Genomic DNA, 16,012 nt, shown 5'->3' on the forward strand with positions numbered 1-16,012 from the left:
TTAAAATAAAAGAATTTATAAGTTATAAATAACTTATTAATATATTTATAAACGACTTTATTAAAGAAATCGTAAAGTTATAAGATTTAAAAAAGGACGGATAGTTTATTATTTTTAATACCCCGTCCCTTAACTTTAAGAAATTATAATAAACCTTTATTATATATAGGTTTAAATAAAGGATTAAAGGTAATTATGTAATAAGCGATAATTACCGAATAACTTTTTCTAACAAGATTTACTTTATCTTTTTATAAATTTTGTATATTTATAATATATATATAAAATACCTCGCGGAGAAATTTAAAAATAATTAATTTTTATAAAAAATTAATAAAAAATTAATCTTATAATTATATTTAAATTATTTAATTAAAAAAATTAAAATAATTATATTTAATAAACGATACGCGTACTTATTAATATAAGAAAATCCTTAATAATTACGATAGTATTATTTATAGGGTTAAAATTAAACCCTTTATAAAGAGGACCGATACCTCGTTTATATATAGAAAAAGTTTAAAGCTTTAAGAAAGTTATAGATTAATAACCCTTACGAATTATAATATACCTTAAGGATAATTACTATACCTTTTAACGTTTATAAAATATATAATTAGCGGTTTAATAAGATAAAGGATTTCCGGAACTATAATTTCTTTATTATTGATAAACGAACCGTTATAACCGACTGTTATATAAAGAGCCGAATTAACGATAATAAAGAGGTTACCCTTTTATATTAAAGGAAAAATAAGTTAAAGTTTATTTATAAATTTAAATTTTAAATATAAGGATTAATAAGAATTACCGGATTAAAACTTATATTATTATTAATATATTCGTTAATGCTTATGTTTACTTTAACTTAATGAGCGACTTTATGCCGATAATAAGGGATATAAAGAAACCTTAATTATAGAAAGTAATAATCGGGAAATGAGTACCGCCGGTTATAATAAAATAATATCCGACGGGATAAGATAAGTCCCTATATATTATAATGGATAGATAAGATATTTATAAATATATTATATTATTAATAAATATTAAAAGAGTTATTATTAAAGCGTTACTTAATAATAAAGTATAAAGAAATTATATTTTATTACGAATCGTTAATAACCTTAAATTAAAATAATAAAAGAAAAGCGCTTTATACCGATTTAGGACCGTTAATAAAGGATTTATATTTTATGAAAGTAAAGAAATATAAAGGGAAGTTATAAACTTTCTAATTAATATCGGAGGATAATATAAATAAATTATATATAATATTACGGATATTGTAAGATATAATATAATTTTAAAGATACTTTAATTACGGATAAATAATCCTAGAATTAATTAGAGAATAAGTTAATTCTAGTAAGATACGCTAAGAAGAGGTTTAATTAAAGGGTAATAATTTAAAAAGTAATTCCTTAATAAACTTAAAGTATTTCGAATATATATTATTATTAAAGAATTAAAGTTAAATATTATAACGATTATATTAGAAAAGTACCGGTAATTCGAAAGCTTTTTTTAATAGGAAATTAGAAATAGGTTTACCGCTTTATATATAATAGGATTATAAAATATCCTTTAAAGATAGGAAGGAACCTTTATTTATATTTATATATAAATTTAATTAAAAGTACGAAATAATTTTAAAGGAATATATTATAAATAACTTCGAGAAAGGAGTTATATAACCCTCGATATTACTAATAAGTTTCCCTATCCTCTTTAAATTAAAGAAGAATAAAGATAGGAAACTTAAATAATATATATATATTAATTATTATAAACTTAATAAAATTATTATTAAGAACCGGTACCCCTTACCTTTAATTAGCGATTTATGAGATAAGCTACTATATATTAAAATCTTTATAATACTTAATTTATTTAATATATATAACTTAATCTGTATAAAGGAAGGAGAAGAATAAAAAACTATATTTTAAATTAAATATAGTTATTTCGAGTATTAAGTAATACTATTCGGTTTAATAAACGCTTTAATTAGCTTTTTAAGTAATAATTAATTATGTTTTATAAAAATACTTTAATAAATTTATTGTAATTTACTTCGATAATATCTTAATTTATTTTAAGAATAAGGAATAATATTAAGAATATATAAAGTTAATACTTTAAAAGTTATAAAATATAGATTTATTAATTAATTTAAAAAAAAACGAGTTCTATAAAATAACGGTTATATTTATAGGATACGTTATATCCCTTGGTAAAATCCGAATAGAACTTTTAAAAAATCGTAATAGTTAAGGAATAATTTATACTTATAAATATTATTAAAATTAGATCCTTTTTAAAATTAATTAATTATTATCGGATATTTATCCCTGGATTTAATAAATTAGCGATACATTTAATAAATTTAATAAAGAAGGATAAATTATTTTAATAAATCGATAAAGAAATAAAAGCCTTTTAAATTATAAAAGAGCGGATTATTAATAAATTAATATTTTATATAATAGATCCCGTAAAACCCTTTAAAATCGAAACCGATGTATCGGATTATATAATCGGAGGCTAGTTAAATTAGCGAGATAATAATAGAAAATTATATCTTATTATATTTTTTTAAAGAAATTAAATAAATTAGAGCTTAATTATTAAATATATAATAAAGAGTTAATAATTATTATTAAATCCTTTAAAGAATAGAGATACTACTTTAGTGGAATTATAAAATTAATAAAGGTCTATATTAATTATAAAAACTTAATTACGTTTATTATTATTAAAGAGTTAAATAAATAATAAATATAATAATTTAAATTCGTATTAAAATTTAACTTCGTTATTATTTATTATAAAGGTAGTAATAACGGAAAGGCCGATACCTTTAACTAACGACCGGATTATTAGAAGGAAGTACTATTTAAAATGTATATTATCTTTAACTATATAAGATTAAAATAATAACTTAGTACTATCTCGATATTTAAATATTATTAATTGAGTTTAATATTATAATGAATAAATTATTAAATTTAAAAAATATACTTTAAAGACCCTTAACTTCGCCGATTAGATAAAGAATAGATTTAGTATTAAAAATAAAATTATATATTATTATAATAAGATTTATATCCCCGAATAATATTAAAAGGAATTTATTAAAGAATTCTATAAGTACCTTATATATAAATATTAAAAAGTATTTAAAACTTAAAAACGAATTACTAGGTAATTTAATTATAAAAACTTAAAGTTAATTATAACTAAAGTAGTCGGCGATTATAACTTATATAACAAAGTTAAATCTATAAAATATAAGCCCTATAAAGAATTATAGCCGATCCTATTGTTAAATAAAGTATAAAAAGTTATCGTATTTAACTTTATAATTAAGTTAGTATTATTAAAGGAACCGTTAACTAAAGTTAAATATAATAATATCCTAATAATTATTAATAAATTTATAAAGTATGCCTACTTCCTCTTATATATAAAGTTAAGTGATACTAGCGACTTAACTTATATATTCTTCTATACTATCGTTAGCTAGTATAAGTTATTAAAAATAATTATTTTAAATCGAGATAAGCTATTTATTATTAAATTCTAAAAGTTATTTATAACATAACTCGGTATTAAATATAAATTATTAACGGCTTATTACCGCTAGATAAATAAATAAACCGAGCGGATAAATTAAACTTTAAAATAATATTTATAATATTATATTAACTATAAGTAAAATAATTAAATATTATTATTACTTATAATATAATTTACTTATAATAATATAGATAACGAAGCTATATATATATTACTATTCCGAGTAAATTATAAGTATAACCCCGAAATTATTTAAATACCCTTAGAAAGAGAGTTAATACTAATTACGACTACTTAAATCGAAAAATTAAAAGAATTTTAAACTATATTATAATAAGATTTTACTTTCTTCTAAAAAAAAATAAAGAAATATACTAATTAATTAAAATTAAAAGGACTAACCTTTAAAAAGGGAGAAAAAGTTTACCTCCTCTAATAAAATATTAAAATTAAATAACTAAATAATAAATTAAACTTTAAAAAGATTAAACTATTTAAAATCGTAAAAGTTATTTTAGAAATTAATTATTAATTATTATTACTTAAAATAATATAGATATACCTTATATTTTATATCTTATTACTTAAACTAGCCTTTAAAAATATAAAAATCGATATATAATTAGAAATTAAAATAAATTAATATAAATATAAAATTAAATAAATTCTCGAAAAACGAAAAAAAGGACGAAAGAATTAATACCTTATTTAATAAAAAGATTACCTACCGGAGGATAATACTTAAGAATTTAAGAAATATCTAAAAAATACCGCGGAGGAATTTTAAAAGTTTAAAATAAAATAAAGTTAAATTTAATTAATAGTAACGGCTCTAACAGGATATCCGGATATACTTTACCTTAATTTAAAGTGAAGCCCGAGGGTAGCGAAAGAACCGTTATAAGAACCGGTTTAACCGCCGCTTTATAACGAGTTTCTTCTTTCGCCTCTTTACGCTTTACGCGCTTTAACTCCTTAATAATAGAGATCCCGCGTTAAACGGCCCGTATTATCTTCTTAAATTATATCTTCTTTTATATATATAAATACTAAACTTTCGCGTTTAATTTATAATAACGCTCTTCTACTTCCTCGATCTCCGCCTTTAATTTAAAATATTAAAACGCCGCCTTTAATAAAATTTTAATTAAAAACCCTATATCGTAATTTAATTAATAATTTATAACGTACTTCTTATAATATAAAGAATCTTTAGGAGAAACTTTATATAAAAAACTATAATAAATATAATAAAAATAATTATTAAATATTTTAATAAAGTTTTTAAAAATAATTTAAATAAGAAGGTTATAAATTTAAAACTTTTTAATTTTCGGTTTCTTTAATATATAATACTTTTTAATATAATCCGATATAATAAATATATATTATAATAAAAAAAAAAAGGAGGGGATTTACGGAATACCTTTATAACGACGGGATTAAGTACTTATAACGATTAATTACTTTAAGGATAAAGTAATAAAGAGGGGAGGGATAGTATTATAACTTAACCCGATTAAACAGCTAGTACCTACTACCGGTACGGAATTATAATAACCGATATACCTTTAAATAAAATATTAGAATTAATATTATAACGACGATTAACGTTAAATTAAATAAAAAAGGGATAATATTAAAGGGACGGTATAACTAGGATAGCGTAGCTAGGATAGTAGGTATAGGATAATATATAAATACTAATTAACTTTAAGAAAGGATTACGTAACAGCTCTTAAGATCTCGACGAGATTTAGAGATCCGGCTCGATAGGATCTCGCGAGAGCTATAAGATCCCCTCCAATTAATAAAGGAGGAACTAGATATATAATTATAAACGTTTCTTATATATTTTATATAGATACTCTTTACTTTAATAATTAATTTAAATATTAATTTTAACCTATTAATAAGGTATATTACTTTAATAATTTATTATACCCTTAATTAAGTTCTATTATTAATTAAGGGATATTACCTATTATATTAGGAGACGGAGTCTTTTATACGTTTAAGTACTCTCTCATCTAGCTAATATAAACCCTAGTACGTTTATTAAGTTTCTTTAGATACCCGATAGCCGTTCGTTATACTAGGGGAGTAAGCCGGTCGATATATAAGGGTTATATTTAAATCCAGCTTTAAATTAGATTTAAAAGTAGCTAGAATATTTAAATTTATTTTTAGCTATAAAGCGGGGTCCTATATTTTTAGAGATTAGGATATTCCTTAATTTATTAGCTGTTCGAAATTTAAAAAACGGTAATTTTACCTATTATATTAATAAAGTTATTAATTATTAAAAGTAAAATAAGTTTTTAAATTCTAATTAGAACTTAACGTAAATTTTAAAAGAAAAGATTTATAAAATTAAATTTAAAATAATTTAAAACATATATATTAATACCTTAATTATATATTAAATTGAAATGAAATAACCTCTAAATATGTATTAAACAATTATATTATTACCTTATTTAATAGTTAAATATTAAACTTTTTAAAAATATTTAACTTTTAAAAATCAAATTAAAGCTTAAAGTAACTTTTAAGAGAAAAGATTTAAAACGTTAAAATTAAAAAAGTTTAGAATATATATATTAAAACCTTAAATACATACTCTAATAAAGTAAAATAAACTTTAAATATATATTAAACATTTATATTATTACCTTATTTAATACTTTAAATATTAAAGATTTAAAAATATTTAACTTTTAGAAATCTAATTACAGCTTAAAGCAACTTTTAAAAGAAAAGATATAAAAAGTTAAATTTAAAAAGGTTTAAAATATATATATTAAGACTTTAATTATATATTATGATAAAGTAAAATAAACTCTAAATATATATTAAACAATTATATTATTACCTTATTAAATACTTTAAATATTAAAGATTTATAAAGATTTTACTTTTAGAAATCTAATTAAAGCTTAAAGTAGCTTTTAAGAGAAAAGATTTATAAAGTTAAATTTAAATATATATAATAAATATATATTAACAATAAAAATATAAATTTTAATAAAGTAAAACATATTCTAAATATATATTAAGTAACTACATAATCATTTAATTTATTAATTATAATATTTAGGATTTAAATAAATTTAACTTTTAAAAGAAAGTATTTATAAAGTCAAATTAATAATACTTTAAAATATATATATAATAGGTAAATAAAATATATTTATACTTTATATTAATATATTATACTAATAATTAATATATAATTTAAATTATATAAATTTTAAAAACTTTTATTAATTTTATAAATACTTTAAACTTATATATTTTAATATTTATAAGAGCTACAATTATAAAATAAATAGCTTTAAATAACTCTTTTAGATCTTAATTTTTTTAATTAAATAACTAAAAAGTGACTAATTTAATTGACTAAAACTCAGGCCCTTAATCTTAATCTTAGTTAGTGGACTAACTAAAGTTAGTAGAAATTAGTTAGTAACTAATTTAGTTAGACTAATTTAGTCAGTTAGCTAACTTTAATCTGACTTTAATTACTGACTAAACTTAGTTATTAGTCTTAATCATTAGTCTTAATTATTTTTTAACAAGCCTGAGTACCTCGTTATTTATTAAGGGTTAGAAGGTATTTAGGGGTTATAAATATTAGCCGTCTTTAGATATAATAGATTAGGTATAAGCGTTTAGAAACGTATATCTAGCTTATTAATTACCTTATCTAAGTTATAAAATATTAAATTAAATATATTAAATTTAGATTTAATATTATTTTCCGTAAAAATACCGAAATATATAACTTTAAAGGTAATAAAGAACTCGAGCTTTATAATGTAATTTATTAAAGCTTTTATAAATAGCTCGATTTCTTTTAAATATATATATTTTAATAATAAATAAAGTATAATATTTAATAGTTAGAGTAAATAAGATAAATAAGGAGGTATATTAAATATTATAATATTATTATCCTTATACTATATCTCGAATTCGGTTAAAATATAGTTCTTATAACGGTTCAGAATTAAAAGATAGTAATAACCCTTTATTCATATTTTAATATATTTATTAAAATACTTAACTTAATTTAAACCCGTCTTATTATTAATCTAGCCGTTAGAAGTCGGTTTAATTATTTAATTATTTAATAAATTATATTCGCGTAATTAATTCATAAAGTAATATTAGTCTTAAACGATTAAAAACGGTAGAATATATTAACTTTATAAATTAATATATTTTATCGTTATTAATTATTCTTAATTATTAAATTAAATTATTTTTATTTTTTATATTAATTAGTGTATATTATAATATATATTAAACCGATAATACCTATTATAAAGCCGGTCTTATCGAAATTCTATACGTTTTCGTCTATAATATTGTACTTAGCTTTTATATTTATAACTAATATAAACTAGCCGGAAATAACCTTTATATCCTTATAAAGAGCTTTTTAATAATCGTATTTCCAATTTATTTTAACCTTTAAATCTAAATTATAATCAATAAAATATTTAATTTAATACTTACCGACGCGATTATCGTTATACGCTTTTATAAAAAAATTATTTATATTTTTTATATTAATAATATTAAGAAGTATTTTTCGGGTATTTAAATCGATTATATATTTATATAGTACCTCCTCTTTAATTATAATTAATTTATATTATTATTATCGGCATTTACGTTATAAGGTTTAACCGTTAATTCGGTAATATAGAATTGTATAAAGGATGTCGTACACTTTCGTAATAGTTCTTTTATTTAAAGGATTTATTAAATTTTACGTTATTTAAATTATTAAAACGATTCGACTTTCTTTAAATTAATTAAGTATTATAGTTATAGAGCTATTATGTATTAAAGTTTAATTAAGTTATAGAATTAAAAGAGTAATCCGCGAAGTGATATAGTCCGCGAGGTAATAAACTATATTATCGAAAGTTATATATTTTATAATTTTTAATAATTTAATTATAATATTAAAGTATTATTTAAAAGTATATATTTTATTAATTAAATTTTGAAAATAAAGGAATATTTTTATAATATAATATAAAGTTTATTGTTTTTAAATAAATTTAATTAATTTTAGGAATTTATTATTAAATTAAATTAAAGTTTATTTTTTAAAAATATTTAAAAGAAGAATATAATTTATATAATTATATTATTAATTTTATTCCCTTTATTAAAATTATATATAGGATTCAAAAAATATAGTATTTATAAAATAATAATTTTATTATTTTAAATTATTCTTTAATCTTCTAAATTAAATTAATTTATATTATAGCTCTGGAGTTCGTATATTAGGACTCCAGTCCTGTTATACAATTCTTAAAATCTATAAGGGCGTACGAGCAGCTTAGATACCGCTCTTATGAAGCTTTCTCTCCTTACCTTAAAATAGATAGTATTTAGCTACCCTTTAGTAACGCTCTTAAAGCACGCTCATTACATAAACTTCTCTACAGTTTAATTAAAAGGAGCTTAAGCTTTTAATAAATATTAAAGAAATTTAAAAGTTTAAATAAATTAAAACTAACGTTATATTTTTTGTTTTAAATAGTTTTTTTAAAATAGTTTATATATATATTAATAGAGAATAATCCTGTTAAAGTAATTTATAATAAGTTATAAAAGTCTTTTAGAAATTAATTATATTAATATTTTAATAATCTTAAATAAGAATACTACCTTTTATATAAATAGATTATTAAAAGATTATAATAATTTATTACCTAGTCCATTTCCAGAATATTTAAAGGGAAAAACTATTAATGTTTTGAAATAAAAGTTTAAATGTAAATTACTTTAAATCAAAATATCCTGAAATTATTATTAAAAACTATAATATAAATTAAATTAAAAGAGTTAAAATCTTATTAATATTTAATATTTAACTTTAAATTTGTAAAAATATGATAATTATATTTAAATATAAAATATACTTTAAAATAAATTAATATTAATAACTGAAATTTAATTAATAAAATTAAAGATTTTAAAGTATGTTAATTAAATAATAAAATAAAATAAATATTTAAAGCTACCTTTATATTATTTAAAAGATATTAAATTCGAATCCCTTTAAATATTAACTTAATTTTTATAAACGGAATAATAATAATAATAGGTTAAATTACTTTAATCTTATTTATTATTATTAATAACCCGATTAAAGAGCTTACTTATACTTTTGATTTAGAATTATTTATAAAAAACTTAATTTTAAAAAAATATATACCTTTAATCCCTTTTATAATTCTTTTTATTCTTTAAATATTTAATATTATTTATTTTTAATTATTATTAGCTTAATTCTTATATTTATTAAATACTTTATATAATATTTAAAGACTTATAACACCCCTTTTTTATTATATAAAAACTTTTTAAATTATAAAGAATTTATAATTGTTTAAATAAATTTATTATCCTTATATATATTTAAACGTATATATTAAATACGTATATTAAAAATATATTAAAAATAACTTATAAATGCGGGGATAAGTTAATAAGGGGGGGTATAATCTTAGTTATTATACACTACTAGCCCTGCTATAATAGCCTTGCTTAGCTATATCCGTCCTTCTTCGTCCACTTCTGCTTGTCGTCTGCTCCATCTGGTTTCCAAAACGAGTCTGTCCACTCACCCTCATCAGCATCCGTTGGCTGCTTTCGAACTTCTTTTTCCTTATCCTTTGTACTTGCAGCTACTCTGTCCACTCGCTCTCGTATTTTGTTCTGGTCTTCACCAACCGCGCGGGGATCGTCTTTCCCTTTCCAGTCTGGGCGGCTCTCGCCATAGCGTTTCTCGTCTGGGGAAAACCCATTGTCATTTTGCATGCCGTCGTCTCTTTCATTGATGTTGTTGTTCGACATCTTTTGGGCGAGGTAAATTGATCTGAAATTCGTTTCTGGGGTGTCCTGGTGAGTGAAATTTAGTATATTGAACGAACCCGGGAAGTATGTGGCTTTACTTTTTGAAGTAAAATATGTAATTCGTTTGTGTAGTAGGTCTCGGCTGGTCTCTTGTGTGGTTGTGCAGAGCAGAGAAACCTTCTCAGTCCGACGACGGCTTGTCTTTTATATGCGATGTCTAATCTTCAAGACGGTAGATAGCTGTAAATCCTCGCTAATAGGGAGACTTTAGTAACCCTATCGGGACCAGGGTATTATTACACTTGGGCAGTTTTTGAAGCGCTCACGGACCGGCTCAAACACTGCTAACGAATGATATTCCTGACTGAACGCCTCATCACCATGTCCGGGCGTAGCTAAAACGCCCGAAAGCGAAGCTGTGTCAAATCCCGATGCGCAACACTTACCGAGATGAATACGGAACTGCCGTAATATTGTGTGTTACAGCTTCACCGAACGCCACTCGAGGGGGCTGCGATGCGTCAATGATATCGTGGACATTGATGTGTGGTGCAACGTAGCCGTGAGGCTCCGTGTCCGTGAACGAGGTGTGTAACACACACCAATTAGTGGCTTCCGATTGATGCAGCAACTTCAGTAATGTGACCATTTATCAGGATTTTTTTATCCGGCTGCATCAGAAGTAAGACTTGATAAGGCAGGCTACCTCGGGCACTTATTATATACAACAGCCTACATGAAAACCTGGCGATCTATCGTACGAGTTGTTCGCCTTGATTGAATGATTGGGTCACATCGATTAGGCTGTATGTATCCATAAAGTCGTACTTGCATCGCTCTTGCCAGTGGCATATCTCCACCAGTGATGAGGCTTGCACACCCACCATATAGGAGACACTCTATTGTTTTGGATGGTATGCTCCCGACATGAGTATACATGTGAAAGCGGGGAACGGTATTCATTCCATTCTGGTTAAGTAACTAACTTATGAGCTGGGCGAATCGATGCAGTTAGCATATGAAGATGTCTGCTTTCCCATAGCCAAACCAGACAAACGGTCTTGACCTCACTATCAATTCGAGTCCTTTTCCAATTACCACAGTTCTCGTGTCGCTTGAGTCTTACAACGTGCCGATACCATGGCGCCGTCTCGTGTCAATGACGACGACTGCTTCACTACCGAAACGGCAGTCCAGCGAAAGCTCCAGAGTCTCAACAATCCTGGTAAATCTGGGCCATGTGCATGGGATGGCGATGTCAAGAATTCCATGCCTCGAGCTTGGGTAGGAGCTGAAGTGAATGAATCACAGTACTTGGTAGTACTGACCCTCGAGGAGAGGGAAGAGGCTGAACAGGCAGCGAGAAGTTACATAGGTGAGTCAACCTTTAACTGTATGAGGCTCCCTTGCCTAATAGTGCCCTCTGTGTATAGAATCTAAGAACCGTTTCTGCCATCTTACTCCTTCTTCCTTCCCCTTACCGACATTGGGACCGCGTCTATACGAAGCGAGAACGCGCCTTGCACAAGATCTTGGCTTCTTCGTTCTTCGGGGCTTGGCACCAGAGCAGTACAGTAATGCTATGAACATTGTCCTCTATGTAGGGATTTCCAGCTACATCAGCACCACGCGGGCGATTCAGTACCCCGGTGGCCCCGTCTTGAGTGAGTATAAATCCTCGACCCTCAATCGCGCCCCAGAGGCAACTGGTTATCTAAATTTCGCTTAGCTCACGTCGTCGACTTGTCATCCTCTGAGGATCAAGAGACGCACTACGGCAAATGGATTGGATCAGGCAACCAGAACCTATCTCTAGTGAGTTTGCTTTTTCCTCTTTTATATTTCCCTTCAAGATTGCCATGAGACCAACTGAATTGACAAATTTAGCCATTCCATACCGACAATGGGCACGTACTCTGTCTCTACAGTATGCACTCGGTCCCTGTCGGCGGTCGTTCCCGATTGGCCTCGTCGCAAAAGATCATTGAGATCCTGCAAAAAGAGCGACCAGATATCATCAGCAACCTTCGTCAAGACTGGCAATGGGACAGGTAAGTTCCACTCAATCCATCTCGCGCCTCTACCATCTACCTTTCTTACCAGTACTGACGTGCCCGGGTGCAATAGCTTCTCCGAAGACGAACCCACAAGTACCGAACGTCCACTCCTACACGAACATAATGGGCACAACTTCCTCAATTACTCCAGGAGACCTCTCATCGGCCTTCCAGACTACCCTCGCCGTACTGGTCTCAAACCGCTTACGGACGCACAAATCGAGGCCTTAGATACACTGGAGAGTCTGGCGAACCAGCTTGCGCTATCGTTCGAGTTCAAGACGGGGGACATTCAGTATGTGAACAACTTGGCGTTGCTCCATGGCAGAGAAGCATTCCAATGTCAACAGCCGATGGGTTGTCGCAGACACCTCCTGCGTATGTTTCTGAAGAACGAGGGGGACGACTTGTCACTTCCCCGGGAGCTTGATGCTGTTATCCAGGGGTTATATGACCATGATGTTGAGGAGGAGTGTTTCCCATGGTCACTCGAGCCCCTCCCATATATCTTGAGCCCCTAGGCTTCTCTCTGTAGCCTACCATGAATGTCTATGCTTCAGTTGTTCATTTGTTATATTTTCTTCACCGGGAAGGTTGGACTCTCGGAAAGATTGAACTCTTAAGTCGAATACTTTCATTTGAAAACGCTCGTTTACACTGATCTGCCTGCCATAATTCCTGTGTGCGGTGTCTGAAATATAGTTGAGATCCAATAGAGAGGCTCAAGTCGAGCTCTAGAAAGTTCCATATTCTGAAACTCCGGCCCTTTATGGAGATATTAGTATATGCGTATTATCTGAATCGCTAGCTATGAATTCGGGGCTACTCACATGCCATAGAGTTCAGTTTTGTGACCAGGTCAACCATATACTGGGTGGATGTTGCGTCCAATCCAGCGGCAGTGCTATTGGCTTCGGTAGACCAGTTGAGTGTGAGAGGATGCTGACCTTGGCATATGACAGCGAAGTGGGCCACAAGATTTTCGGCCGAGAATCGCCACTTGTCCAGCATCTCTTCCGTAGGACCTGGAATAACAAGGTCCCCAGGCCCCTATTCATGATTAGATGGATTCAACGAATTTTTCCAGGCATATTTTTGGGGATACGTCTGTAGAGGTGAGGACTCACCGCCGCATCCTGGTGCAATTTTAGCTTCCGTACTTGGTGCTGGTAACAGAACTCCAGATTGCTCATAAGGACGAACACGGTTAGGAATATCTCGAACCAGAGCTCACGCTTCCTCAGCATAATCTTCCGCTTCAGCTGGGCCAGAACAACCTTCTGTTTCTTGTTCATCAAATATAGCCACGTGAGGAACATCTCCCTGTCCACCATCACAGGCACAGGCTTGCGACCCAAGTATGGGGAGAGTGGGTGTTCATCAGAGGGAATGCCGAGATCCTTTTCTCCTCGTATTGAGAAGGTCTTTGATGCCAGTCTTGATAGAACCGCAACCTGCAGCGCGTTCGATAACATCTCACTCTATAATGTGATCAGTCAACCTTGAAGGGTTTGACGCCAGTAGAGACTGGTTCAATAACAAAAAATACTCACGTCCTTGCTGAAGCGTTTCGCCTCGTCAAAGGTATCACCAAATACAGCCCCCACACTGCCAACCTTGAGTTCTGGAAAGAGGAACTCGAAATTTGCCGCGAAGAAGCTCTCCATTGTCTTCCGCGCAGTTTCCCCCTTCGAAAGGGTGTAGGGAGGCAACGCGAGTACACGCGGACCTTCAGGAGTAGGATAGGACTTTTTTCAAGACGTCCCCTGCAGAGGGACGGAATCTCCTATACTCGAGGAAGATTGATGGCGCTGAGCTGTAGTCAAGTCCATAGGAGGGAGGGAAGAACATCTCAATCCTAGGTCTATCTTTGCCATGCCATTGCGTTTGCTTTTTTCGAACCATTGGGAAACCGTATCGACACTTCGCTTTTTTAGAATCAATCTGAGGTATGATGGAGACAAAGGTTTGGTAAACTCACCATTTCTGAAAAACATGGACGATGTCAGCTGGCCACGAAAACATGGAGATACCCATAATCTTTCCTTTCCTTCTATTTGTAAGCACCGGTCGCAGGGGCCGGGCCCAATATCTTCGCTGCACTGGTATTGGTTAGTTCTCATCACAACGATCGGATCTCGGATACACTTATTAAGGGACAACGTACTGCTTCTCTCATTACCTGGCACCTTATGCATGCTGAACTGGCTCTGACACTATTCACTTTGTCCAGCTCTTCTGATGCGTATCGTCGCTTCCGTGCCTTGGTTTTCGTGGACGATGGTAGTAGGAGTTCTGGACTCTTTGTCTCGGTTGGGTAGGTTCCACTGAGTGTGTCCGAGCCCAAGACTTGTTGAGCATCACAATCTGGCGCGTTTTGACTAGAGGCTTCAGGAACGCCCCCAATGATGTGTCCCCGGATGGCGTGAGGATCCCGGGACGAGAACTTGATCCGCCGCTACTCTCTTGATGCCTGGAATGTGTATGAGTATCATGCAATGACGATGTCCCAGATGGTGTCATGATCCTGGGGTACGAGCCGGAGCTTTCTCTTCCTTCTAGAAACCCATGTTGCGCCCATAAGTTGTCCCCAAAAATGGGGTCCCCGAGAAGGCTTTCCATCAGGTGGCTTCGTGTGTTAGGGTTTACATCTGCCAAGATGCTAGACGCCGCCCCTGTGGATATTAGCATTCCCAAATCTTCATTCCAGGTATATTTATGGGTGTCGTCAACCCTTGTATTACCGTCCAAATGGCTTCCAAGGAACTGATTGTTGACTTCTGGCTGAATGTGGCCAGAAGGGGGACTGACAGAGTCGGTATTACTTGATGACCTTTCGGAGAGGTGGAGCTCCATGCGTCGCATCTTTTCAAGGTCAGAAGAGTCTAATCTGAGCTCCTCGCTGCCTCCCACGTATGCAATGGGACTGATGTTTCCAAACACATCACGCATGTCGTCTGTTTGGATGTTCATCAACATGGTAGCACTGTTCTCATTTTGAGTGGCGGAGTTGTTTTGAGCGACCAAATCATCTGGAAGGCGGCCAGGAGGCTGTGGTATAGTGTCTGGGTGATCATCTGATATTGCTCGAAACATGTTGGTTCCCTCCCCCAACGCGTGGTGTGGTATCTGGCCGTCAGGTGGGACAACCCCATCAACACTCTGGTCGCGCTGTTGTCGAAGTGTATCAGCTTCTGTGGGCTCGAAGGCGGCACAGGGGAAGTCTCGGAGGAGTTCTTCAAGAGAGAGGTCGACCTCTGGCTGGTTGCTCCAGTCTAGCCAGTCTTCAGCCGACGGAAACAGAGGGCCGGCGCCATCGTCATCTCCCAAATCGTACATCGGGTGATTGTGTGTGACTTTGGCGGCACCAGCGTCAGTTTTCGATCAGTAAGATCGAAATCCGTCAACTGCTGACTGGTCACAAGATGATGTGCGATAGCTGTAGAGGCTGCCCGTGGAGGGAGTGTGTTCCACGCCGCTGT

General features: G+C 29.8%; 3 protein-coding genes across 3 annotated transcripts; 1 reads left to right on the forward strand and 2 right to left on the reverse strand.

The window, feature by feature from the left end:
• Nucleotides 1-10,164: 10,164 nt before the first annotated feature.
• On the reverse strand, nt 10,165-10,473 carry PG998_004401 (uncharacterized protein; the record flags this gene model as incomplete). Its single annotated transcript, XM_066871219.1, has 1 exon — nt 10,165-10,473. The coding sequence occupies one exon, from the start codon at nt 10,471-10,473 to the stop codon at nt 10,165-10,167; it is 309 nt and encodes a 102-aa protein (XP_066734969.1).
• Nucleotides 10,474-11,613: 1,140 nt separating this feature from the next.
• Nucleotides 11,614-13,051, forward strand: PG998_004402 (Clavaminate synthase-like protein; the record flags this gene model as incomplete). The annotated part of the gene is made up of 5 exons (XM_066871220.1): nt 11,614-11,848; nt 11,907-12,137; nt 12,203-12,288; nt 12,361-12,524; nt 12,577-13,051. The coding sequence occupies 5 exons, from the start codon at nt 11,614-11,616 to the stop codon at nt 13,049-13,051; spliced, it is 1,191 nt and encodes a 396-aa protein (XP_066734970.1).
• A 131-nt stretch (nt 13,052-13,182) lies between these two features.
• PG998_004403 (uncharacterized protein) lies at nt 13,183-15,869 on the reverse strand (the record flags this gene model as incomplete). Its single annotated transcript, XM_066871221.1, has 5 exons — nt 13,183-13,295; nt 13,361-13,580; nt 13,658-14,011; nt 14,084-14,259; nt 15,275-15,869. The coding sequence occupies 5 exons, from the start codon at nt 15,867-15,869 to the stop codon at nt 13,183-13,185; spliced, it is 1,458 nt and encodes a 485-aa protein (XP_066734971.1).
• Between the last annotated feature and the right edge of the window lie 143 nt (nt 15,870-16,012).

Source organism: Apiospora kogelbergensis (assembly GCF_038363985.1).
Source record: "Apiospora kogelbergensis strain CBS 113332 chromosome Unknown utg000002l_segment0_segment0, whole genome shotgun sequence".
In the NCBI taxonomy this organism is placed as follows: Eukaryota; Fungi; Ascomycota; class Sordariomycetes; order Amphisphaeriales; family Apiosporaceae; genus Apiospora; species Apiospora kogelbergensis.